Source organism: Naumovozyma dairenensis, chromosome 9 (assembly GCF_000227115.2).
Source record: "Naumovozyma dairenensis CBS 421 chromosome 9, complete genome".
Taxonomy (NCBI): Eukaryota; Fungi; Ascomycota; class Saccharomycetes; order Saccharomycetales; family Saccharomycetaceae; genus Naumovozyma; species Naumovozyma dairenensis.
The window spans coordinates 542868-569623 of NC_016487.1; the positions used below are offsets into that span (position 1 = coordinate 542868).

Here is a 26756-nt window from a genome sequence, read left to right on the forward strand (position 1 = left end):
CGTTAAGGTTACATTGCACTCGACTGGTGAGCTCGGCTGTTCTGCTATTTTTGTTGATGATTACAATTAAGGTATAAGAAGAGTAAATTTTTGTTTGTTTGTTTGTTTTAACATTGACATCCACTTTGTTGTTGTCCTTCCTCTGTTGATATGTCAATGATACCAGCCTTATCATTACCGACATTAGCATCGTTTTTATCACTAGTGGTTTTTGAATCACCACTTAGCGGATCACTTGTTGAATTTTGAAATTCAGGTAATGATTTGGCAATTCTTTTAAATAGAGTTTTAACATTATATCCAGCTTTAGTGGAAGTTTCCATGAAAATATTAGCACCTAATTGTTTTGCCTTATTTTCTCCTTCTTCAATGGATACTTGTCTTTGATCAGTCAAATCATTTTTATTCCCAACGATACATAATATGACATTATCTTCACCTCTTTCATTTTTCACATCATTTATCCATTTATCGATGAAATCGAATGATTCCTTCTTAGTAATATCATACACTACGATGGCGACCCTAGAATCTCTGATATATGATGGAATTAAAGATCTGAACCTTTCTTGACCTGCTGTATCCCATAATTGTAATCTAATTGTCTTATCATCAAGATACATTGTCTTGGATAAGAAATCTATCCCAATGGTTGCTTGATAATGGTCATCGAAGGTATCATACATAAACCTTGTAATTAAGGATGTTTTACCGACACCTTGCTCACCTAGGAAGACGATTTTATATTTCGTTAATGTCTTACCTGATCTACTCATTCTTTTTTAACCTTTCTGCTTATGATGTGTATGGCGAAGAAGAAAAAAATATTATCTTGGAGATGCGATGCTTGTTATTCCTGGTGTGCTCAGTCAGTGTAATTGTATGCTAAAAACTATTCTTGACGCTTATCACTGGTTGCTGGTTTTTCTATCTTTGTTAGGTACATGTTATGTTTTTGATATATTATATATTATATATATATATATATATATACGTATCTACCTATATAGTTCAATTTAACACGCTACGCTACACTACGCGCAACCCAATGTATAGGCTACATTTATATATTTGTATATTTGTTGTAATATTTGTATATTTATTCAAATTGGAGAAGCATAGCTCAGGATGTGTGCACATTGAATATATCCCGAATATGCAAGCACATAAGAAGCTAACGGTAATTACACTACGTATTGTAGTTTTTTACAAAATTTACATAGAAGATTATGTTGTTGTTTTTTTGTTTTGAAACAAAATCAAATGAATGTCAAATTATTGTAAAGTCTAGTCAGATTAGACTATTTAGTTTTATATATGAGGTATATAATGAGTCTTTTTTTGTATGCTATAAGAGAAGTAACTTATTTCTTACCAGATTTCTTGATACCACCTCCCACTAAAGGTTTACCAGATTTCATATTGGCCATCAAAGCCTTCTTAGCAGCGGCATCAGCTTTTTGCTTTTCTTTGAAGGCAATATCTTCAGGATCGTAATCTTGTTGTTGTTTCTTCTTTTGCTTTAGTGGTTTTGCTTTACCCCCTTGACGTCCGGACATGTTTTTTAGTTTGCTGGTGAGTTGTTGTTATATTTATGTAGTCCTTATACTATAATATATTACATATATATATAACATATTGTAACATAACATAACATAACAGAATTGTAATGCTACGCTTTTTTGGAAGTGTCTTTTGCCCATTTTTTTCTTAACAGTGGCAGGAGGAGGGTAACACACATGATACTTGTTATGGGAGAGCTGGGCGGCTAAATAAACAAATATAATATAATATACCCTTATTATATACAAGATATATATTGTATTACCACACGATATGGAAACAGAACGGAAGAAGGTGGCCAAACAAAGAATAATAAGCAGTTAAAATTGTTTTCAGTTGCTTTCAAGGTATATTTCCTCACTTTTCACTGCTGTTATGAACAATCTTACCACAAAGTTGTTTGGGTTTATTCTCAAGAACGAACTGGAGTTTTCTATACCCTTGGAGCATAAACAACCGCTACTAGCTTATATACAAGAAGAACAGCAGACAGATAATGATGGTAATAGTGGAAAGGAACAGATACTATGGCCTCCACAATGCACCTTGAATAATCCAATGGCTTCGAGATTCATAGAGCTATTGAATCTTATTTATAAGAAGGAGATTCAAATTAATAATCTTCAACTCTTATATTCCATTTTAACACTTGGCTTAAGATTCATTACATACAGAAATCCGAATAAAAATAAAACTCTTATGGATGAACAGCAGCTATTTGAAAAAATTTTGGATTTCAGATTCAATAAGGACCTGTATCAATCTATCATCAACGAGGAAGATACTGATATGACAAGCAAATTGATACAATTTTCTCTAGATAAATGCTTTAAGTTGAAAGAAAGTTATAATTGGAAAATAATCTCTCTTCTAATAAATATTTTAGAAGATTGCCCGAAACTAATTCCATTCATTGTTAATAATATCTTAAAGAAAAATGTTAACAAGTTAACAACTGTTTTCAATTCTTTAAATGATTTCCAATTCGGAGTTTCATTAGTTCAATTATTTCATATTTGCTCTTTCCCATTGAACTTGCAAATTGATCACGTTTTATCTTCAACATTAATCAACTATGAATATCTTTTAAATCTTCCATTGGTTAATTTTAGAAAATTAAAAAAATTAATTACTCCAATAATGAAGATTTTAAAAAGATNNNAAAAATTAATTGACCCAAATATTTCTCATTTCATTCAAATTATTTATGATAAATTATATTTATGGAATGGTAAGAAAATTTCAATAAATAATGATTGGAAATTCGATCTTTTATTAGAATTGAACAAAAATGATATTGAAATTAATAAAAATTTGAAAAATAAGCTAATAATTAGCTTTAAAGATTCACAAACCTCATCAGCATCATCAGGTACTAAGTCAAAATTTGGATTGAATTTTAATTTCTTACAATTAGAATTTATGTCCTTGCAGGATTGTGATTCATTCTTTTATGATATTAATAATATTAAAAAAATTAGTGAAGTCCAAACGTACTTAACTTTGAATTATTTAGACGTCTATGCAGACGATGAAGATGAAGATGAACTAATTCAAGAGGAAACACATACACAAACACAAACACAAACACAAACACAAGAAACAAATCTCACAAATAATACAATCACCTCATTACCTGAAGATGTTGCTTCCAATTTTTACCATAATGAGGCAAAAAGTTCAAGGGCAACAAACCCCACGCAATCAATTATTACACCTGAACAATCTGATAATAAGATAAATACTGATGAGTGGGATTTCCCATCTACCTCACAAGGAAAAAATACCAATAATAATAATAGTTCTAAAGGTAACTGTAATATGCTGACTAGTATAACGCCGAAGAAAAGTGATAAAGTTATTAAAGAAAACCATAGTGCATCTGCTGCTATAGATTATAATACAACATCCTCTAATAATAACAACAATATATGTGAACAATCTCCGTTGGTATTAGTACAAAAGAGGAAAATGATTAGAGAAACAACCAGAACTTTAGAAAGATTAAAAAATGAATTCAAGTTAATGGAAGAGCATTCTAAAGACTCTCGATCGCAATCTCTTCCACCTGAACAAATTTTAAAAAATAACGAAAAAGATGCTGGTGATAATATTGCTTCCTTGATGATCCTAAATGATAGCAATATAAATAAAGATGTTAACAATAACAATTCAGTCCAAGGTTCTGTAAAAATGATAGAAATTAAAACCCCATCACCACAACCAGTACAGCCAGCACAGATAACAAATCAGAGAAAAATCCAACCTCCAAAACTAAAAGAAGTTGCTTCCATTGCTAAGAAAGATATAAACGTATTAAATACAATTTTTGGTTCAAACAACAAATCTAAAAAGATACCTCGTAAGAGCTTCGAGAAACCAAATAAAAATAAATGTAACAAGCAAAAAAAGTTGAATACTTTTAAACCGTTGGTTGTAATTCCATCTCAAGATATTCCTGAAAATAAATTTAAGAAGATAAATGAAGGTAAAAGCCCTTCCGGTAAAATACCGCCCGTCCAAGAGAAAGTAATCCAAAATGAAAAATTAAAACTCCCATCAGTAGTACCCTTAAAGAAGAGGAAAACTGAAGCGGTTATTTCCAAAAGTAATAAGAAAAGACATACTGTGAATGACAAAGAAGCACCCCATGGCTTAACAACCCCTGAACCAAGCGACAAACAGCATAATAATAATAGTACTCCATCGCCAATATCCAATGGAAAAAATAACAAAAGTCTCACAGTTGGAATCCCTGGGGGCCAGGCCTCTGATAATGAAAATGACGTCAATACTAATACCGAAATCTCAAACGAATTCAATTCAACAACTATTGTTGGAAGTGGTGGCCAGGCAAATAATTCCCATCAGATCAAGACTAACTTTATACCAAACCAAAGTTTAATAACCTCCTCCTCCTCCTCATCGTCATCGTTCACAAATGCCTTACAACAACAAATTTTTTCATCTATTTCGAATTTTTCCAATGAACTAATCAAAAAGATTGAAATTATCAATAAAGAGTTGAATAATAAGATTCTTAAAGAATTATCAGAAAAGTATCAACGACTTTTTAAAGAATTGCAAAAGAATTTCCAAAATGATACCGATGAAATGTTCAAATTTATGGGTGAAATACAAGGATTATTGCATTTACCAGAAGATGAATTAATTAATGTAATAAGAGCAAGAAAATTTTGAGCATAGAATCATCATCATCATCATCATCATCATCTCTGTCATTGTGACACTCACCGCCGTAAGTGACTGTGACCTTTTTACTTCGCGCGTCAATTTTCCGAGGACCGTCAAAAGAAAAAAACTTAGAAGACAAAATATATTACCCTCCTTCTCCGGAACCCACGCAAAACGAAAAACATCACGAACAGGACGAGGAAAAAAATTTTTTTTCCATGCGTTCACAAAGTCGAAAGCTTCAAACTTTTGGAACACTTTTATTATTTTACTCATTGCTGTTAATATGAATGACTGCTAGTTACTATTATTATTAGTTCGCTTTTTGAAGAAAAGAAGGATAACCCCAAAGATCAATCAATCAATTTTTAAAGATGGATTCCAAAACCCCAGTTACTTTAGCCAAGGTCATCAAAGTTTTAGGTAGAACCGGTTCTCGTGGTGGTGTCACTCAAGTTCGTGTTGAATTTTTGGAAGATACTTCTCGTACTATCGTTAGAAACGTTAAGGGTCCAGTCAGAGAAAATGACATCTTGGTCTTAATGGAATCTGAACGTGAAGCTCGTCGTTTACGTTAAGAGGGAGAAAATAACAAAAAAAGAATATATTATTATATTACAATTTTTCTTTCTTTCTTTCATTCTTATTTCCTTATAGGTCCTAATCAATAATATGAATATTTTTGTATATGTTATATACAGAAAATAAAAAAATCATTTTTAAAAAAAATAAAGATTATTATTATCATTATTATTTTCATGCGGATTGACACCCAATTGGCTTCTTTATGCTTCAATTTCTTCTTTTTCATCAATCCTCAGGGTTCTAAATCGATTTACAATTCATTCGTAACATTACGAATGTATGGTATATAAATTTCTCCTATTGCATCCTGTTTAGATGCAGGCGCATAATTTGTATCTACTTTATCTTGAATCAAAATAGTCTATAACGAATAATTACATAGTAGTGTCGCCTATTGGTTATTCAAGGATTTTATAAATTTTAAAAGGTTCTTGAAAACATACCATTACTAGCCATTTTAATACGATATATTTATATGGCGTGAGCAATGGTAATCCATTGTTTCGTGAGACGTACGCACGGTTTCTCGAACCGTGCGTACGTCTCGTGTACATAAAAGTCCATTTCTCTCATTCACTGAGGTTGCGAGTGGTTTTCCATTTCGATGCCATTTCTTTTTTTTTTTTAGCAGTTGTTCATCTTTTAGCGATATGCTACTTTCAACGGTCAATACCAACTGTAATGATTTTTTAGTCCTTACCTTTTCTAACTCTACCAAATGCTCTTTTCTTCTTTGAAGGAGAAACATTATTCTTTATCGGAGAAATATCTTCCAATCTTGATAGTTTAGAAGGAGATATCAGCAAAGATGATGGTAATGAAGATTCTTCCCTTTTCACCGGTGATGACTCTCTTGAAGATGCAATGGAAGAAGATGATGACATTACTGTCGGTTGTGATGATAAAGTTAATGATTTTCCATTATATGTGGTATTGAATAATGTTTCCGCTATATCATGAATAGATATAGATTTGTTGTCATTTGGTCTGGTGTTAAGCATAGCATCATTTTGATCAAATTTATTCATCGCTTTATAATTGATTGAACCACGAGGTGCCCAACTTTTAATTATCTTGTTTGCACCCAAGTCATTGATACTATCATAAAGAAATTGAATAACTTTATCCTTTGAGTTTATTATTTTAATCAATCTTGTATTTTGATCTAACAAAATTTGCGATTTCTTTAATATTGATTTATTTAAAGTTGAATATAGTTTGATTTCTTCAACTGATCTGAGTGATTTTATTTTTGATGTTTTTAAAAACAAAGATATTATTGAAGACAGATTAATCTTAAATTGTAAAACAGTTGGTACTTCTTGTCGTTGAAATAATGTTATATTTGGAATTTGAATAAGTGATTCATTTAATATTTCAATTATTGATTCTTTATTAAATCCTTGTTCTTTACATTGTTTCTCAATATCAATAGAGCTTAACACTACTTGAAGAGATGAACTATGTTCTTCTTCCTCCTTTTTCAGTTTACATTCCTCATCATTTATTGCTAAGAAAGATAGCTTGAAAGTTGTTATATTGAGACCGTCATTATCGTCACTAGTGAAGATGGAACATAATTTGAAATATTCGTTGGAATCAATGTGACAAACAGACCAATCATCATCTTCAGTTGGTTGTATCTGTGATTCTTGTCCGTGACTTATCATTGATCTTGAAACCTTAATCCATCTACTTTTATTTGATCAGCGTGCATATTTCATCGCTCTTTTTGGTAAATGATTGATATGTCAGAGGTTTCTTTCAAAAGCCTTTCAGTTTTAGCCTGACGTTACTATTAGTTTCAATAAAATCAAATGCTAGCGCCTTTATAATATTGTTTCCTTTCGCCGCTGACACAAATAGAAATATATATATGGTCGCGAAAGCCTTTTCAAATCTACTTTTGGTCGAAATCCGTCCAAAAGACGGTCCAACATCTGTCCCATTCGGGGTAGTGGTTTGAAATCCAAGAAGCAATCATTCAAACATTTATTAAGTACATGTCTTGACATATGTGGTGATTCCCATCAACAAGTATCGTTTCATTTTTTTTAACACTTTCAAAGAGAAATGAGTTACGTCAGAATTAATGAAATCAAAACATTGATACACCACAACAAAGACAAATAATGGTTAGATATTTATCTTTTTCTGTAAGATAGAAAATATTATTGAGCTTTAATACTATTTTTTTGAATATGTAAGAAGAATATATAAATGGGGGTATGTAAAGATAGAATGGGGTTTGGTTTAAACTACGATGAATTTTTGCCTTTCATCGAAGAAATTTTCAAAACTTTCCCTAAATTTCAAATTTGGCAAATTTTCTTTTAAATTTTTGATACAGAAGATCAAATTTGATTTTGTATTGCTATTTTGATTTACTTTGTTTAAAGATGATGAAGAAGATGTGAAATTCAATTCAGTACATGAGGTCAAATCATTCCAATTTGAGAATTCGATTGGTATAAATTCATTATTTGCTTCCATTGAATTAATCATTATAATTGAATTTCTTTTATCTGAGATGATTGGTTTTGAAAGTTTGAATTTATCATTATTTAATATTATTTTTTGTAAATTTGATAAGTACAGTCCTTGAATGTTAATAATTTTCAAATTTGTTAACCCATTTAAGAATTTCAATTCTAAAACTTGTAAAGATTTGGATTTTAAACAGAAAAATGGTTTATTATTATTACTAAATGATATTGTTTCGTTATTATTATTCAGATCATCGTGAGAATTTACAGATAGAGTCTTATTTTGGAAAGTGTCTCTATAGTTATCATTGTTATTATTTTCAGTGGTACTATTCGTAGTAGTAGTAGTATTCGGCTCTTTCCCATATGAATTTAAGTGGTATGAATCATTAATTGATAATGGGATCCAATTTAATATCTTAGTCCGTATTACACCTTCTGGAATTAAGTTTATTCTAAAATAAGGAGTCGCATCGTTAGTTTCAGTAGCGATCATTGAATGTAAGAAATCTAAATTTTCAATTAATTTTGAATTATATCTTTCTGGAGATCCTGTCATTGTTGTTTCATTAAATTTAAATCTATGTCCTGTAAAATGTTTAATCTTGGGTATATACCAATTTTTCAAAGAATGTAATTGGAAAAGGTAAATCAATGGTATATTATTTGATTTAAATTTTTGTAACATTAAAGTTGATAAATCAATAAAATTGCATGTTTCTTCGTAGTTTCCATTCGTAATATATGATTTTTTCTTTTGAATAAATTTTAATGATTTTAAATCTGGGAAATAGAATTTCACATTTTTTAAAAATTCTTTAAATATTGATTGGATACAAGATTCATTATGATTACGATTGTGATGATTATGATCTTGGCTATCGATATTATCATGTTCTTGGAAATAATAGTCATGGTTTGAAGATGCGTTTGAATGAGTAGAATATAATGAAGGTGATAAGAACTGATTATTATCAGAGTTTGTTGTAGTGTACGGGAACATTTCAGATAAATTTGTCAAAATGTTATAAATGAAAGTATCGATGGTCATATAATCCATTAATAAAGTTTCAATGAAGGGGAATGAAATTTGGTTAATTCTTGGATGTAACCAAGAATTTTGAGTCGAAGAATTTGACATAAAGAATTCTGGGTATCTATCATTTAAATTATTTTGTCTAAAGGAGAAAAATTCGAAATCTAATAAACCAAACAATTTTTTACCAGCATAAACTGTCATGTCATGATGATTTTGTGAAGTTGAAGAAGAAGAAGAAGAAGAAGCAAAATCGAATATTAAGTTATTAACTGATATACCTAGGGGTAAACTTTGTAAAATTGGAATAATAGAATCATTTTTGGAATCAAAATTGATTTGATTCTTTGGTAAATATATTAAATCGATTGGTTTTTGGAATAAAGGTATCTTGTTATTATTTGTTTGAGTATCTTCTCCTTCCTTACTGAGTATTGAATCATCTATTATGTATAAGATTTTCTTGGTACCATTTTCCTCTTGTAAATTTGAGGATAATTTCAATTCATTTCGTTCCAATATGAAAGATTTTTGAGGGTCAGTTTCTACATTAAAGTTATTATTTGAATCATTAAACAATAACTTGATTAATTCCTTTGATAACAATTCTTCTTTTGATAGTTTGGTCAGATTTAAAAGAAAGAATTTATTTTTCAAATCATTTATTAGATTTGGATATAAGTAAGTGGTCCTCTCACAGTTTAATGCTTCAATGATATTTGCCAGATTGATGGTATATTGTGGAGAATAAGAATCAATTTGATCGAATATTAGTTGTAGTATTTCAGGAGGAAAAGTGTTCAACTTAATTGGATCATAATAAGGTTGATTGTCACACTGGTCTTTCTCTCTATTTCGCTTGCAAGTTAAAGGAGTTTCATAATTGTTAAATGGTTCTATAAATGTCTTTGTGAAGTTGGGATTAGAAGCAGATGTAGCACCAGAGACATCAGGCATTATGAACTTATTGGGCGTTGTATATGGTATATGCTGTATGGTGTACTTTCAAATATTTAGATGGGTAAGAAGATCAACTATTTACTAGTTCTCGACCTATATATACTGAATGAATTCCAGATGGGCGAGGGAATATAGATTAAAAATGTAATGTTAGGCATCCATGGGAAGGATTAATTAGCTATGACACATTTACTATTTCTAGGATACTTGTATAACAACAAGCCAATGGGACTTGGGAAAGTACACTGGTCATAGATATATTTTATTAATATAAACCGTGGCTAGTAATAAAGAGTAAGTAACTACCCTAAACAAGTAAGTCCTTTTTCCCACGTTTTAAGCCCTTCATGGTAATAAGTCCGGGGAGCTTGTATCATTATGTGCGGCGTGACCTCTGGTCGTTCTATTTGCCTTTTCGCTAGCTTACACACCTAGGGTTAAATGGCCATGGTAGCTCCTAATTCTGTAGCTATTAATAGAACTCCAGAGTTACTAGTTTAGGGTTAGGAAATTACCCCATACTGAGAGTTTTAATACTATATACCAAAAATTGGGAACAAGCTAGTAATGAGAAAAAGGAGTTGGGAGAAACAATCCAAAGATATAGGGTCAATTTGTCCTTTTTGTTTCAAAATCATTGGGATATGAATTGCATATATAGATTCGACGGCGCTATCAATTAATGTACGGATGTACCCTTCGCCCCTCGTGCGGCCTTTGTCCGGGGCTTATAGGATTAGGGATAGGAAAAGAGTTCCCTTTTTTTAACACAGTTTTGAATTGCAACTCAAGAAAACCCCTGCATAGACGAAAGCTTATACGATGGTGGGGGAATTGGAAGGTGACTAGAATTGAGCAACTTTGAAAATGTACCACATAATTAATTTCATCTGCAGTGATGACAAAATAAAGTGTCATTCATCCATTCATTCATTCATTCAATTGAAAGTTTCGTTCCGCGCAACTTCGAGGACGTATGGTGGGGTGAAGTTATAATTGACTATTTTGCCACTTATTGCTCGAGACTCCGCACGGCTCCGCGGCTAATTTCCTATTTGTCACAACTATAATACATAATATAGTAATATTACACAGTACATGGTAACTTTAGAATATACGTGCCAAGTATTGCAAGCGGTAAACACAAAACTTCCATGTTTGCTCTATCATTGGTTAAATAATACTATAATACTTTTATAGATTATATAAGAGTCTCTATGCACGTTTTCCTCAGTAATCAGCACAATTATAAAGGCCAATATCGACTTCTGCCTTTAAGTCAGATTGCTGTGCTGTTGCTGCTGCTGCAGCATTCAATGCTCGTACTCTTTCTAATTCATGCAAATATCCATCTTCAACCCCTGTAACATAACTACCTGTAAATACACCAACTTCAAATTTGTCAATAGCATCCGTCTTACAACAATCAATTAAATCTTCCAAAGATTGATAAATCACTTTGTCACATCCAATTTCTTTAGCTATTTCATCCTCGGTTCTATCATATGCAATTAAATTCTTAGTATCTGTCAAATCAATACCATAAATATGGTTATAACGAATAGCTGGTGCAGCAGAAGCAAAATATACTTTAGTGGCACCAGATTCCTTTGCCATATTAACAATCTCGCGTGATGTTGTCCCCCTAACAATAGAATCATCCACAATTAAAACTTTTTTATCTTTAAATTCTGATTCCATGGGATTCAATTTCCTTCGCACAGATGATATACGTTCTCTTTGATTGGGCATAATAAACGTTCTACCCACATATCGATTCTTAACAAACCCTTCTCTATATTCTTTACCCAATGTATTGGCACATTGTAACGCACATGTCCTTGCAGTATCCGGCACTGGTATAACAACATCTATTTCATCTAATGATAATTGTCTCTTAATATTCTCTGCTAGTTTAACACCCATGGCTAACCTCGTACGATAAACTGATATCCCATCAAGTACACTATCTGGCCTTGCAAAATAAACATATTCAAATACATCTGGTCTATATGAATTGATTGGTACCACTTGTCTAAATTCGGGACATTTATCTTCTCCATTACAATCCTTTGGAATAATAACAGCTTCACCTGGATTTAAATCACGGAATTTTAAAAAATTATGAGCCTTAAGTACAACACTTTCAGATGCTAACATATAATCCTTAGAACCATCCTTATTAACACGTTCACCAAATAATAATGGTCTAATACCATTGGGATCACGAAACCCGATTAAGGCAAACCCTGCTAACATACCAACACATGCATATCCACCACGACATAATCTATAAACACCTTCTAATGCATGGAAAATATCTTCATTATTAACTCTATACTTATTATGTTTCTCTAATTCAGCAGCAAATATGTTTAATAATAATTCACTATCACTATCAGTATTAATATGTCTATGAACATCTTCATCCATATATCTACTCAAAGAAACTGTATTGACCAAATTCCCATTATGAGCCAAATTAATACCATAAGGACTATTCACATAAAACGGTTGAGCCTCGCTATTTGCGGAAGATCCAGCAGTTGGGTATCTTAAATGAGCAATACCCATAGATCCAACAAGTCCCATGACACGTTGTGGTGTAAATACATCTCTAGCCATACCATTACCTTTACATTGATAAATTCGTCCACGTTGACCACAAGTTGCTATTCCTGCTGCATCTTGTCCACGATGTTGTAAGAATATACATCCATCACATAGTTCAGGCGCCACTGCACTGGATTGATCAGCTAACACTATGCCTAATATACCACACATCTTAAATAGTCGGTCGTTTGGTCGTTCTAGTTCTTTCGTTTACTTAAACCTTGGCTCTCTGCAAAAAATAAAGGGTATAATGAATAATAGTTCCTTTTGTTTTACTTATATATATATATATATATATATATATTCATCCTCGAGGTTATTAAGACCTTACCTTATTCATATGTACGTACAAAAGCTTATTTAAATAAACCATCTTCATCATGAATTTTCAGGTGGAAAAAAGAAGTCAGAAAATTTTACTCGTGCCTAACATTAGTAAAGGAACAGACTGCGTACACGCCCTTTATCATCAAGATTGTACGTGTGTGTGTGACTCGAGTCGAGACTTATAAAAGTATGAGAGTCAGTCGGACTATCCTCCTACGACACAAGGAATTCTCTAATCAATTGTTCCTTTGTTTTCTTTTTAACTCTGTTCTTCATATATAGGTCTACTCTCTGGAATAACATAATTTCGGAGTCCTGACTGTTCCATTTGTGCTTTAATTTTTGTACGTACGTACTATTCATCCACAAGTCATAAGCGTACATGATATACCATTCCATAAATCCTGACTTCTGTCATATTTTCTAAACGCTTATGTGTTGTTAACGTTAAAACATCAATTGATCTAATCTATAGGTTATATTTAATATACATACATACATACATTGAAAAGAAAGTGTTTCTAATTCATTTTCTTTAATTCCTCCTTCTCTTCTTTCAACTCTTCTTCAAGAAGATCCAAATTCTCTTGAATATTCCATAAGTTACTGTACAATGATCCTTTTGTAGCCAACAATTCATTATGACTACCTTCCTCCTTGACTTTACCATCTTCCAAGACAATAATCTTATCTGCATCTGCAATAGTCCTTAATCGATGAGCAATATATATACTTGTTCTTGTACCGCTGGGGAAGTTTGCTCTAATCGTGTTTAATAATGCTTGTTCTGTATGAGTATCTAACGCACTCGTTGCCTCATCGAAAAACATTATATTTGCATCCTTTAACAAAACTCTAGCAATGGCTAATCTTTGCTTTTCACCTCCACTAATCATTAGTCCTCTTTCACCAACTATGGTCTTTTCTCTTTGTGGTAATTTTTCAATTAATGGTGCCAATTGTGCCTTTTCAATAACTTGTTTAATTTCTTCATCATTTGCATTAATTCTACCAAATTTAACATTCTCCCATATAGTATCATTAAATAATGGTGTATCTTGTGGAACAACCCCCATTACTCTTCTTAAAGAATCAATATCATATCTTTGAACATTAATACCATTAATTAACACCCTACCTTCTTCAGGATCATAAAATCTGAAAACTAATTTTAGTATGGTAGATTTACCACTACCAGATGGTCCCACTACGGCAGTCTTGAGACCAGCTGGTATGATAAAACTTGCATTCTTAAGAATCTTTCTATTAGTATCGTAACCAAATGTAACATTTTCGAATTTAATTTCAAATGGACCATCTGATGATTTCAACATTATTGGTGCAGGTCCAGTCTTTGCATTTTGAATCTTTATTGGATTCTTCCTCAATTGGAATAATGATTCCATATCAATTAATGACTGTTTTAATTCTCTATAAACACTACCAAGGAAATTTAATGGGACAGATAATTGGAAAACTAATTGATTAATTAAAACTAAATCACCAACTGTTAAATTACCCTCAATGACTCCCGTACAACCGAGATACATCATCATAGTCAATGCACTTGTAAAGATTAAATTTTGCCCTGAATTCAAAAACGCTAATGATTGAGCAACTTTAATAGTGGAATCTCTATATTGTAATAATGAATCATGATATTTATTACTTAGGTAAGTTTCATTATTGAAATATTTTACAGCTTCAAAATTAATTAATGAATCCAAAGCCACAGATGCACCTTTGTTATCAGCTTTATTTGCATCACGTCTAAATTGAGTTCTCCATGCAGTCGTTCTAATTGTGAATATAGAATATAATAACATCGTGGTGAAAGTAATTCCAGCAAAGGATGCACCAAATTGATAAGTTAAGATACCACAAACTACAGAAATTTCAAATCCAATGGGTATTATATGGAATAACATTGCACTCAATACATATGAAATACCCTTAGTACCTCTATCCATTGCTCTTGTAAGACCACCAGTTTGTCTTTTCAAATGCCAACCAAGATCTAATTTCATTAAATGTTGGAAAGTTTCTAAGGATACAGTTCTGATTGCATTTTGTGCTACTTTAGCGAAGACAGCGTTTCTTAATTCACCAAATAATACAGCACCAAATCTTGCAACACCATATGAGAAAATTGTGAGACAAATAGACATGGGTAAGGCGATAGTTGGGTCAGACCATTCAATATTCATGGAATCGATTGTTTGTTTGAAAAAAATGGGACTTGAACGTTTAATAATTTGGCTCCAATTAACAATGTTAACGCAATGATGACTCTTATTTAACTTTTTGTTATTTCTAGGCCAAATGTATTTGAATAAATCTTTTAAAATTTTCATTTCTGAAATCGTTGGTGCTTTGGATTCTGTTTTTTTTTTTATTATCGTGGTGGTTGTAATGGAATCACTTTTTGCAAGTTGAATCGGTTTCACTGTATTTTTCTCAATTGGTGATGACGAAGGCGATGAAGATATAATGGAAGATTTTTGCCATATTGATGATGATTGTTTGAATAATAAAGGTGAAGTTGTAGCTCGTGTGCTGAAGTTTAAAACTGAACCATTTCGTAATGACTTCAAGGTTAATAGCCTAGATGGAGATAAGGATGAGGATGATGATGATGATTGGCTCTTTATTAGTTGACTCCTACATGCTTGTAAAAATATTTTCGAATTTGCAGAGTTTCGAAACAGAAGCATTGTTATCCTTTGTACTAGTCAGTCCTAATCAGCTATATACTTTATGTTTCAATCAATATTTAATGGTATTTCTCAATCATTAAATAAATACTGTGATATAAGGTGGGAGAGTTCTTTTAACGATCAACTTATCTTCTTTTAATGCTTGGAAGCTCATCAACAAAGTAGTTTCTTTTCTTTACCACGATGAGACGTTTTTGCTGAATAATCCTATAATTAAATTTCAATATCGGCGTCATCATTGTACATACATATTTTGGAATTTTCATCAGAGAGCCTTCGCGCACCTTTTTTTTCACTATATGGATCATCGATCTATGAGGGATGAGTCTCTTTGCCGCCATCGACAAGACGAGTCGACTGTTTTAAAATTAATTATTGGTACGTTCAGTGAACAATAGAAGTCGAAGACATCCATGCTATTAAATGAATTGGGAAGGGAAAAGAGACTGTGGAATTTATCTCTTCTAATAATCTTGGTTCATTAAGTAATTAAGAATAGAAAAATTTTTTTGAAGGAAATATATACATGGGATCGACTTTTTATTTTAACCCCATAGTCAATAATTAATAACAGGTAGTTAAGGACTTTAACGACTCCCTAAAGCAAGAGCAGAACTTAAAAGGACTGTACTTTACATTCCTGGTGCGTGTTCTACATGATTTAGAAACAAGGATAAAAACAAAGGAATAGTAAAATAACACAAGTAAGAATACTCCCTTTAGATAAGGAAAGTTTGTAGATGAACTGTCCTCTATAGAAACAACCCTGAAATTTTTTTCTTTTACAGTCGGAATATGAAGGTATTTACCATACGTTAGATATATCATTGAATCTCGAATGGTTTAGAACATCCTTTGATATTACAGATGGGTCAAGAAGAGAAATATTCCATTTAACTTTATATCGTTAGTGATTATTGGCCCCCCCCCAACTAACTAACTGACTTTTTAGACTAGAAATATATCCAAAAGTCACCCTTAAAGATATCCACGGGTAATTAGGCCCCATCTATTCCACGGACCTTTCACGAAGGCTCCCGAGTGTTTTTTTTTTCACAGAAAGAATTCAAAATTGTCACCGCCCCATGGCTGTAACACGGATCACCCGCATTTTTAGACCGACGGTAAGCGACGGTTACCGAATTGCAATTCTCGAAGGTTCTAAATTCATTGTACGCAGTTCTCTTAGGGGGGGGCAGAAGGATAATTGATTTTTTGCTACGTCTTTCGTTCACAGTAAATATATCACCGTAAAGGATCCGTTCGGCTGTAAATACAAACGTTATCGTAATTAAAATTTCAAGGCACGTAAGTATCTCCTAACTGTAATAATTCAACAGCCTAAAACAACAATACCCTTATATATAAGGGAAGATCCCAGCAGAAGAAGATAACCATCTGAAAATTCCTTATCTCTAAATTTCTTCCGTTCATATAGATGAAAAACAAAACATAACATAACATAACATAACATAACATAACATAACATAACATAACATAACATAACATCAACAAACAAAAAAATTAAATTATTATACAACAATGAGCAAAACTGTTTTCGTCTCTGGTGCAACTGGTTTCATCGCTACCCATATCGTCAATGATTTACTACAAGCCGGTTATAAAGTCATTGGTTCATCTAGATCCGTTGAAAAGGGTGAAGAATTGAAAAAACAATTCAATAACAATCCTCAATTATCCATGGTTGTCGTCAAGGATATTGCCCAAGAAGGTGCCTTTGATGAAGCATTTGCCAAGTATGGTAAGGAAATCTCCGTTGTCTTACATACTGCATCTCCTTTCACTTTCAACGTAAAAGATTACGAAAAGGATTTATTAATCCCAGCTGTTAATGGTACTAAATTTATCTTAAACGCTATAAAGAAATATGCTGCTGATAATGTGGAACATGTTGTTATTACTTCTTCAATGGCTGCTGTGGCTGATGTTAAACAAATGGCTACACCAATCACTTTGACTGAAGAAAGTTGGAATAATCAAACTTGGGAAGGTTGTAGAACTGACCCTGTGACTGCTTATTGTGCTTCTAAATTGTTTGCTGAAAGAGCTGCATGGGAATTCTTAAAGGAAAATAAAGATCAAGTTAATTTTACTTTGAGTACTGTTAATCCTGGTTACGTTTATGGTCCACAAATGTTTGTTGATGCATCAAAGAAAGTTTTGAACACATCTAGTGAAATTATCAACCAAATCGTTCATGCCACTGAGGAATCTCAAATTATGGAAATTTGTGGTCCTTATATTGATGTCCGTGATGTTTCTAAAGCTCATTTAGCTGCTTTTGAAAAGAAGGAATGTTATGGTCAAAGATTATTGTTAGCTGAAGGTATGCATGCTAGTCAAGATATCTTGGATATAATTAATGAAGATTTCCCACAATTGAAAGGTAAAATCCCAGTTGGTAAACCAGGCTCTGGTAGTGAAATTCTAGCCAAAAATTGTAAAGTAGACAATAGAAAGAGTAAACAACTATTGGGTTTCCCATTTAGAAGCTTAAAACAAACTGTTGATGATAGTGTTAAACAAATCTTGGAAGTTGAAGGTAGATTATAATGGTAAGAATCGCTACTAATATATTTGTTTAATTTATACATACATATATATATATATATATACACACATAGAACATTTTAATAATAACATTTTTTTTACATCTTTAACCAGTAGTACAGTGGTTCAATGGCTTTGATCTTCATTCCACAGTAATACTTAATACAAATTTCCGTGCTGAAATATGCAAGTAATGAACAACATATCCTGAGTTTTATTATCTCATGTACCTGTAAAATTATAACTTTTTGTATATTTTTATTTCATGTTAGTTAGTTTATCTTCAATATTAGAAGTATATTCAGCTTCTTCTCAGCTTGCGTAGTCCTCGGTCTACACCCTTGGACATTGCTTAAATCAACTCGTTTCAAGATCATGAGCTTATATTGCAATCTTACAATGAGAGTCACTTTGCTACTTCCCCGAATCCTCGCAATTCATATACATGATTTTACTAAATAATAAAAAATAAAATAATGCTTGATGAAAGAAAATAAGGTTATTATTAGGTTTTGTTATCGCAGTGGCATATAATACGTATTGTTGAGAAACGATTCTTGTCCTTATATTATATGGGTTGGGGTTTTGCGTACGTATAGTGTACAGACCACCGTCAATGACAGTAACAGTTATGAACGCGGCCAGAATCTATTGGTTTTCTTTATAGAGAGGTACAAATGTTGTTGGGGGAAATTGGGGGAGATTGGGGCATGTTACATAAGTGCGCGGAAATGACGCTTTCCTTACAGTATATACCTACCCTTGTGTTCCAGACAGTATAATGTACAAGACTATGTTAGTTTACTGTTTTCGATAGACAACATGATTGGAAGGTACTGCGTTTCTTAATTAGTCCCAATCAGGAACCAACCTGGAAGCTGGACTGTATAGGTTTCTCTACTTACTTACATTCGTAATCCAATTCAATTCAAAGAACATGGGAAAGCTAGCTAGCTAACATTTACCATAACAACGCAATCAAAATTGTATTTCTTCTGAATTGGGGTTCAATAGTTTCCTTTCCTCTTGAGGTAGGTAGATAAGTATTGCTACTTTATATTATTGCATGGGGCCCGCAATAAGTTTGTGGGGGATTTCCTTCCTTATGTCTTTACTACTCTATACTATATGGAATGGATGGGTGAAAACACTTTCTGCGCACTTTGTTCTTTTACACAAAAAACTATTCAAGAAGAATCGCCCAGAGATCTAGATTTCTGTGCATAACGTACGTCATATCTTCGCTCGTTCATGCAACCTCCTCCATCTCCACATAACAATGTACGTAGGTACCGTGGAGCCTTTTTTATCAGGAGATGATAACATCTGCTATCATTACCGTGTAATTCTGGAACTTCTCCTCCAGTGGGGGGGGGGGGAGATGGGTAACACAACTTCCATAAAGGGAATCGATGATATGGCGACATGGGGTTATATTATTATTAGAAAGCTAAAGTAGATTTAGAGAGATATAGGTAAGCTGTGCAGACATGTTACGGGTTTGGATACGGGGTAGGGTAGATTCAATTGTTTTCACTAAAAGTTTAGGCTAGGAATATGGGTAGAAATTTTCAATTTTTAGTTATAAGTAGGGGTAAAATTCTCCATTTTTAGGCTACAGGTAGGGGTATAAAAAAATCGGTTCTGGATTAAGTACCAGAAATCCCCGCCCAAAAATATTTAGGCTACAACTAGGGGGTAGGCTAGAAATGTGTTACAGTAGGGTCCAAACCAGGCTAGAGAGTACCAAAAGAGGATAGTCTAGAAAATTATTTCTATCCGTAACATGCCTGATGCGGTGTATGTATGCTGCAGGCTGCATAGAATAACATCTGGCCCAAGCGGAGAACCTTCCGTACAAAAATGATCATGCACCCCGGATCCAATAATTTTACTCCGCGGATCACAGGCATGGAGAAGGATTCAGTACGTAGGGTACGTGTCTGTGTGGTGCACGGTCTCCTCTTTTGACTCGCACCGAGAAAAAGAAAAACAAGGAACCGAGACAACGGTCCACGGTCCACGGATCTGGGCTCAGAGCCTTCCGTACACACCATTATATATCATTGACTGACTACCAAATTTGATTTGTTGAGTTTTCCTTTCTTATGTAACGTTTACATTGTAGCACAAGCACAAGCACAAGCAAATACCAACAGTAATAGCGATAGTAAATGGAGAAGAAAAACTAAAAGTAGAACTAAAAGTAAAACAAGCCATTTATGTATTTATTTATTTATTCCACCTCCACACATACATGGGTGCCTGGATGTGGACTACAGCTCTTGCTATGAAAGTGGCTGCTCAGCGCCTATCGTTTGGTCATTTGTATTGGACAGTCCGAAGAAGAACAAACGAGCGAGATAAGGAGAAAGTCTTGATTTTTTCTATTCATTCATTTATTCATTTATTCATTTATTTATAATAGTCAGATAAGTCAACCTTAATGTATTTTATATAAAGGAACAAACGGGAGGCAAACGTGTTAGCAAGCACCGTTATTTCTCTCTATATTTTATTTTCGATTTCTCATCAATTACTCATCTTTTACTAAGAAAAGATACAAAAAAGGTCCCTGCTCTTATTATTGACAATAGCCGCTTTCCCAAAAGAGAACCCTTTGTACATTACATTGATTTTCAGTTCTAGCCCAAGTCGATTCTATTCAATACTTGAACACCAGGGCTTTTTTGGGATTTATAAAAAAATCTAACAACTAATATTCCTATAGGCCCCTGCTGAAGCCTTAATCTTCCATCTTTTCTTTTAATCAGCTACCTACTTACTGCATGATTTATCAGGAACCGAACCGAAAACAACCATTAATGAATAATAAATCTGCCCTTAAAAAGATTATTAAAACACATTCAAATTCAAGTATTTCAAGTGCTACTACAACAACAACTTCATCTTCTTCATCTTCTTTGAAAAATGTTAGATTTGCTCCTGAATTGACTACTGTGAAGAATTTTTGCTCTAATGATGAACCTATATCAATATCAAATGAAACTTCACCTTCATTATTACCTATTGAACATTCTCATTTTAAAAATTATGACGATAGGAATGGTGACGATGATGATGACGATGATATTTTATTGCCTTTAGAAAATTATCGTTTAAGTAATAATTTCAATTACAATTTTAACTTCAATCTCCATACAAGAAATAATAATAATTCCGAATTAGAATCAGATTCAGATTTAGAATTAGATTCAGATTTCGATTTGAAATATTTTGATAATTTAAACTTTAATAATTTCTTATTGGATACTAATAAGAACAAGAAGAAGCCATATTGTCATAATAATAATAATAATAATGACATACATCGTCTCATTCCCATGGATGAAATACCTTCAATCAAACCATTATTATCTGTAGATACTACCACAACCTCACCTTCATCATCAAACGATACAACAACTGAAGAAGATGAACTTTTGTTAAACATTCATCAAAAATATGATTTTAATATAATAGATTGGAATTTAATAGGTTCAGACGTTAATGAATTCATTCCACCACAAAAACACCCAAATAATAATATTCAAAGTGATATGGAACAAGCAATTTTCATATATTTAAATGGTCAAAACATTAAATTATATTCACTATCACAAGACTACAACAGAATGGATCAAACTTCTTTTAAATTGATAGGTTACCTTGTTGTCAATAATTTGAATTTCGAGAAAAATATTGAAATTAAATATACTTTCAATAATTGGAAATCAATTCATTATTTAATGGCATACTATAATAAATCAATTACTAAAAATATTGATGAATTTAAATTTACCATAGATTTGACAAGTTTGAAAAACATTTTGAAAAATCAAAATTTAATCTATTGTAATGATAATACTAATGATAATCATAAAATAACAAATTGTCCCCTAAATATGGAATTATGTTGCTGTTATGATGTCAATAATGAAACTTATTATGATAATAATAATTATAAAAATTATAACATTTCAATAATGGTCAAAACTGAGAAAAAAATATATTCATCTCCAGAAATATCATCATCATCATCAAAACAGAGCATTACTAAACAACCAAACGAAAACGAAAACGAAAACGAAAACGAAAACAATAGATCAGGAAAACCTGTCAATTCAGATTTCTTAATATCAACTACCGTGACTCATCAAATTACAAAACCTGATAATTCAAGAAGATTTACTGATGATACAGATTATTATAATACTTCTCCTTTGAAACATTTATATCATGATGATACAACTTTAATTAAACCAACAAACTTAAATGAAGTTATAATTTCTTCAATTGATGACACCCTTGAAGATAATGAAGAGTCAAATGATCATACCGACATAGTATTTAATGATGAAGAAAAGAACTGCAACAACAATAAGAACAATAGTAATGGTATGGTACAATACAATAATGTCCTCCCATTCTTACTAACTGGCGATCATAATGATGATGATGATATTAGTTACTATTGTAACTATAACAACAATTATTCTTCCCCTCATAATGAAAATCTTATGCATTATAATAATTCTCTATCTTCTTCTTCTTCATCATCTTCTGCTTTATCAATTAGCCAAAATGAACTGAATTCATCATCAGCATCATCATATTCTTACGATTATCCATCTTTATCGTCTACATTCTTAAACACACCTCCTTCATTATCTTCCTCTTCATTGTCTTCTTCAATCACTGATATGACTCCATTAAATGGGTTGACTAAAATGAATTCAAATAATAGTAATAATCTCAGAATATCTTCAGTGATAGTAGATGATTTACAAAGTGTTTTGTCTGATTCAACTGATACAAATAATAGTAACATTAACGATGACAATAATACATACTATATATCAAATTTTGGAGAAAATAATGATAATTATAATGAAAATTACATGGCTTCGAATAATTCAGTGGAAACAATAACAATTGGTAATAGGAAATCTCCGCCTACAATAATAAATGAAACAGATTATCAATCATTATTGAACTCTTATTGTTTTTATGACCCAACAATAACAGATCTCAATAATATTAATGAACAAAATGCACATCACGATTCAATTGGAATTTTCAGCTTCAAAAAATAAATAATTCTACACATTCATTTATGCATTATTCAAGACGTTTACAACACCTTATCCTTTTGTAAGTATTTTACTCATTCTCGACCCTTCCCATCACTTGTCTATATTCGCTAGATTTTTATTTCCATACTCATATACGAAACAACATCAAAAAAAGAAAAATAACATGTTGCATAATAATATTCATGAGATCGCTCCCCTAATATATTTTTTTAAAGGCCTTATCCATTTGTCTTCTCATTACGTATAGAAATGTACATTACATAAATTTATTTATGATTATTTGCTATCTATTTATGCATCAAGAAACTTATATTCTTTTTTTCATCTTCATCCTCATTGCTATTTTTTTTATTGCTTATTCCCCAGTTTAACTAACTTACTCTGAGTAATGACTCGATTCTATCCGTAGCTGTTCTATTTGATCTTGGTCAACTAAAGTAAATAATCAGCATTATCATTTGCTGAACTGGAATACATCATCGTTTCCAAGTCCGATAGGTGCTACCACTAATAGTGTCGTTGTATCGAGATATATTCAAGAAGGATTTAAGTATTATATAATAATCAATAATCAATATTATACATAATATTGACTCGGGCTCCAGCTGTTTTGGTAAGAATGGGAAAATATCTGTTGCCCATTCTTTTCCATTCCATTTCTCGCCACCTATTTGTTCCCAAAACAAAGAAAATACCAAAAAAGTAGTTATCCCACTACAAACAACTAGCAATCCGCCGAATTTACACGGATATGTGACAGGATCAATTATGGAGGAATGACTGTCGTATTTATTATTTAACCATAAAGGATTCTATTCTTCTTCTTTCTAATTTAGAAGCAATATGTCCTTAAATTCTCTTCCATCTTAGTACAGTATATAAAATTCTATCACTCTTTTTTATTCCATTTTATACTTCAACATACGTAACGTTAACACTAATTACTCTTCCTATTCATGAGAGTTTTTTGAGCCTTATAAAAAAACTTCTGTAGAATTGTCCCTACAGGTAATAAACCATTAATACTTGTAATACCAATATAAAAAAATACCAGACTATGATTTGGAATGTTGTTCCAAAATTTAAATATGGTGAAGTTTTCATAAAGAGAACTACTATGGAAATATGACTCTTGACATTTTTGGAATGCCTTCCTCGTTGCCAAATAAATATTCGCTAGAATTCTATTTTAAAGTACCTTCCCTTCGACTCTTCGACATTAATTTAAATGCTTGTTAATCTTTGCGACATAGCCTTCCCTTTTAAGTAGTTCAATTTTTCCCATCAAAGAATGTCCCAACCAGCTTCAAATAAGACTTCACATGTTTGAATAACGAATTTTATCCTTTACGTTTTCAATTTTTGTCATTACCAGATTGATCGATAGACCCATAACGACGACCCCAATCATTTTCATCATTGGGAGGATATTTCAACCACATCATTACTGACTTAAAATTTGGACACATCAATGACATTCTTCATAAGATGCAATCATGCATTTTTGTGATTTGTCCCTTATTTAAAATATCCAATTGTGAAAACCATTTGCATCAACTAGAATATCTAACAATTCAATGAATAGAATAGAAAATTTGTTTGCAGAAAATAAAGAAAACAGGATATCAAGAACATGGTGGATCCGTAGCGTATTTAGGTAAGTCGGTTGGTCGAACAAAAAATAAATAGAAAAGTGTTACAGTCATTTATATGGGCTATATAACGTCATGTGGATAAGATCATATATACTATACTAAATGTTATGTTATGGTTTTGGTCCAATCATATTTTCTGGAATGACCCATTGGTCGAATTCTTCTTCCGTCAATAAACCTAATTCTAATGCAGATTCCTTTAAAGTAATATTTTTAGCATGAGCATTTTTAGCTAATTTTGAAGCAGCATCATAACCAATCTTAGGATTTAATGCAGTGACTAACATTAATGATTTATGTAAATTTTCATTAATTTTATCTGTATTTGCCTTTAGTCCGTCCACACAATGAATTTTAAATGAATGACAAGCGTCACTCATCAATCTAATTGAATTCAACAAATTAGCAATCATTAAAGGTTTATAAACGTTCAATTCGAATTGACCTTGTGAACCAGCCATCACAATAGTTTGATTATTACCCATAATTTGAAGAGCTACTTGAGTCATTGCCTCATTTTGAGTTGGATTAACTTTACCAGGCATAATTGATGAACCAGGTTCGTTTTCAGGTAATTGTAATTCACCATATCCACAACGAGGACCAGACCCTAAATATCTAATATCTTGAGCAATCTTAAATAAAGAACCTGCCACAGTAGTAATTGCTGAAGAGGCAAATACAATAGCGTCATGTGCCGCTAGGGCTTCGAATTTATTTGGAGCAGTTTCAAAATCAATACCTGTTTCCTTGGAGACTTCTTGAGCAATCATTTTATCGAACCCCACTTTAGTGTTTAGACCTGTTCCAACAGCGGTACCACCTTGAGCCAAGAATTTTAAATGATACAACGAAGCTTGAATTCTTTCAATACCGTTGGTTAACTGTTGTACGTAACCTGAGAATTCTTGACCCAAAGTCAAAGGAGTTGCATCTTGTAAATGAGTTCTACCAATCTTGACAATATTTGCATATTCTTTTGCCTTGTTATCTAATGAATTTTTCAATTCTGTTAATTGAGGTATTAAATTATTATTCAATTCCAAGACAGCAGCTATATGCATTACTGAGGGGAAAGTATCATTAGAAGATTGTGATTGGTTGACGTGATTATTAGGATGAATCTTTTTAGATCCTAATTCTGCACCGATCAATTCGTTAGCTCTATTTGAGATTACTTCATTTGCGTTCATATTTGTTTGAGTACCTGAACCAGTTTGGAACACAACAAGAGGGAAATGGTCATTCAATTTCCCCTGAATAACTTCATCAGATGCTTTAATTATTGGAGTGGCAATGGAAGGATCTAAAGTTCCTAGGGATTGATTGACAATGGCAGCAGATTTCTTTAAGATACCGAATGCCTTTATTATTGGTAGTGGTATTTTTTCTCTTTCTCCCCCGATTTTAAAATTTTGGAAAGATCTTTGTGTTTGAGCACCCCAATATTTGTTTGAAGGGACTTTAATTTCACCGAACGAATCAGTTTCAACTCTGAATGATGATTCATTTGATGGTGTTTTGGAGTTAGTTGACATGGATATTTTGGTGATGAGCTGATATGGATGTGGATGTGGAGGTGTATTATTCTTGTATATGAATCGAGCCCTAGACACAGAAGAGGACGATAATAGTCTTGAATGAGACGTTGTAAATTTTAGCATTATAATATATTTATAGTATGTAATTGTATATTTTTATTAGATTGATGATGGCTGCTCGAATGAGGCCTCGGAATATTATTTATTATTATTTGATGAGACCCTAGTGAGAAAATTCAATTAAATGATGATGACTTTAAATTACCGGAGAATGCCGAGTCAGAATTGTGGGAACAATGGAGAGATGAATTGGATGGTCAGTAATGTATTTATCTAACAATAACTTTGTAAGTAATAAAAAGAATAATTGCATATTTTTCTATGAAGAAGGAATATAGGAATCCTCGAGGA

The 26756-nt window shown here is 32.2% G+C and overlaps 10 protein-coding genes across 10 annotated transcripts; 4 read left to right on the plus strand and 6 right to left on the minus strand.

Moving 5' to 3' along the window:
• Nucleotides 1–107: 107 nt before the first annotated feature.
• Nucleotides 108–776, minus strand: YPT6 (Rab family GTPase YPT6; the record flags this gene model as incomplete). The annotated part of the gene is made up of 1 exon (XM_003672001.1): nucleotides 108–776. The coding sequence occupies one exon, from the start codon at nucleotides 774–776 to the stop codon at nucleotides 108–110; it is 669 nt and encodes a 222-aa protein (XP_003672049.1).
• Nucleotides 777–1938: 1162 nt separating this feature from the next.
• Nucleotides 1939–4764, plus strand: RED1 (Red1p; the record flags this gene model as incomplete). The annotated part of the gene is made up of 1 exon (XM_003672002.1): nucleotides 1939–4764. The coding sequence occupies one exon, from the start codon at nucleotides 1939–1941 to the stop codon at nucleotides 4762–4764; it is 2826 nt and encodes a 941-aa protein (XP_003672050.1).
• Nucleotides 4765–5132: 368 nt separating this feature from the next.
• On the plus strand, nucleotides 5133–5336 carry RPS28B (40S ribosomal protein eS28; the record flags this gene model as incomplete). Its single annotated transcript, XM_003672003.1, has 1 exon — nucleotides 5133–5336. One exon carries the CDS (start codon nucleotides 5133–5135, stop codon nucleotides 5334–5336), a length of 204 nt encoding a protein of 67 aa, XP_003672051.1.
• A 696-nt stretch (nucleotides 5337–6032) lies between these two features.
• Nucleotides 6033–7013, minus strand: NEJ1 (Nej1p; the record flags this gene model as incomplete). Its single annotated transcript, XM_003672004.1, has 1 exon — nucleotides 6033–7013. One exon carries the CDS (start codon nucleotides 7011–7013, stop codon nucleotides 6033–6035), a length of 981 nt encoding a protein of 326 aa, XP_003672052.1.
• A 583-nt stretch (nucleotides 7014–7596) lies between these two features.
• Nucleotides 7597–9822, minus strand: BOP2 (Bop2p; the record flags this gene model as incomplete). The annotated part of the gene is made up of 1 exon (XM_003672005.1): nucleotides 7597–9822. One exon carries the CDS (start codon nucleotides 9820–9822, stop codon nucleotides 7597–7599), a length of 2226 nt encoding a protein of 741 aa, XP_003672053.1.
• A 1233-nt stretch (nucleotides 9823–11055) lies between these two features.
• On the minus strand, nucleotides 11056–12609 carry ADE4 (amidophosphoribosyltransferase; the record flags this gene model as incomplete). The annotated part of the gene is made up of 1 exon (XM_003672006.1): nucleotides 11056–12609. The coding sequence occupies one exon, from the start codon at nucleotides 12607–12609 to the stop codon at nucleotides 11056–11058; it is 1554 nt and encodes a 517-aa protein (XP_003672054.1).
• Nucleotides 12610–13286: 677 nt separating this feature from the next.
• On the minus strand, nucleotides 13287–15479 carry ATM1 (ATP-binding cassette Fe/S cluster precursor transporter ATM1; the record flags this gene model as incomplete). The annotated part of the gene is made up of 1 exon (XM_003672007.1): nucleotides 13287–15479. The coding sequence occupies one exon, from the start codon at nucleotides 15477–15479 to the stop codon at nucleotides 13287–13289; it is 2193 nt and encodes a 730-aa protein (XP_003672055.1).
• A 1545-nt stretch (nucleotides 15480–17024) lies between these two features.
• On the plus strand, nucleotides 17025–18056 carry NDAI0I02450 (SDR family oxidoreductase; the record flags this gene model as incomplete). The annotated part of the gene is made up of 1 exon (XM_003672008.1): nucleotides 17025–18056. One exon carries the CDS (start codon nucleotides 17025–17027, stop codon nucleotides 18054–18056), a length of 1032 nt encoding a protein of 343 aa, XP_003672056.1.
• Nucleotides 18057–20842: 2786 nt separating this feature from the next.
• On the plus strand, nucleotides 20843–23149 carry PIG1 (protein phosphatase regulator PIG1; the record flags this gene model as incomplete). Its single annotated transcript, XM_003672009.1, has 1 exon — nucleotides 20843–23149. One exon carries the CDS (start codon nucleotides 20843–20845, stop codon nucleotides 23147–23149), a length of 2307 nt encoding a protein of 768 aa, XP_003672057.1.
• A 1765-nt stretch (nucleotides 23150–24914) lies between these two features.
• Nucleotides 24915–26342, minus strand: FUM1 (fumarase FUM1; the record flags this gene model as incomplete). The annotated part of the gene is made up of 1 exon (XM_003672010.1): nucleotides 24915–26342. One exon carries the CDS (start codon nucleotides 26340–26342, stop codon nucleotides 24915–24917), a length of 1428 nt encoding a protein of 475 aa, XP_003672058.1.
• Nucleotides 26343–26756: the final 414 nt, after the last annotated feature.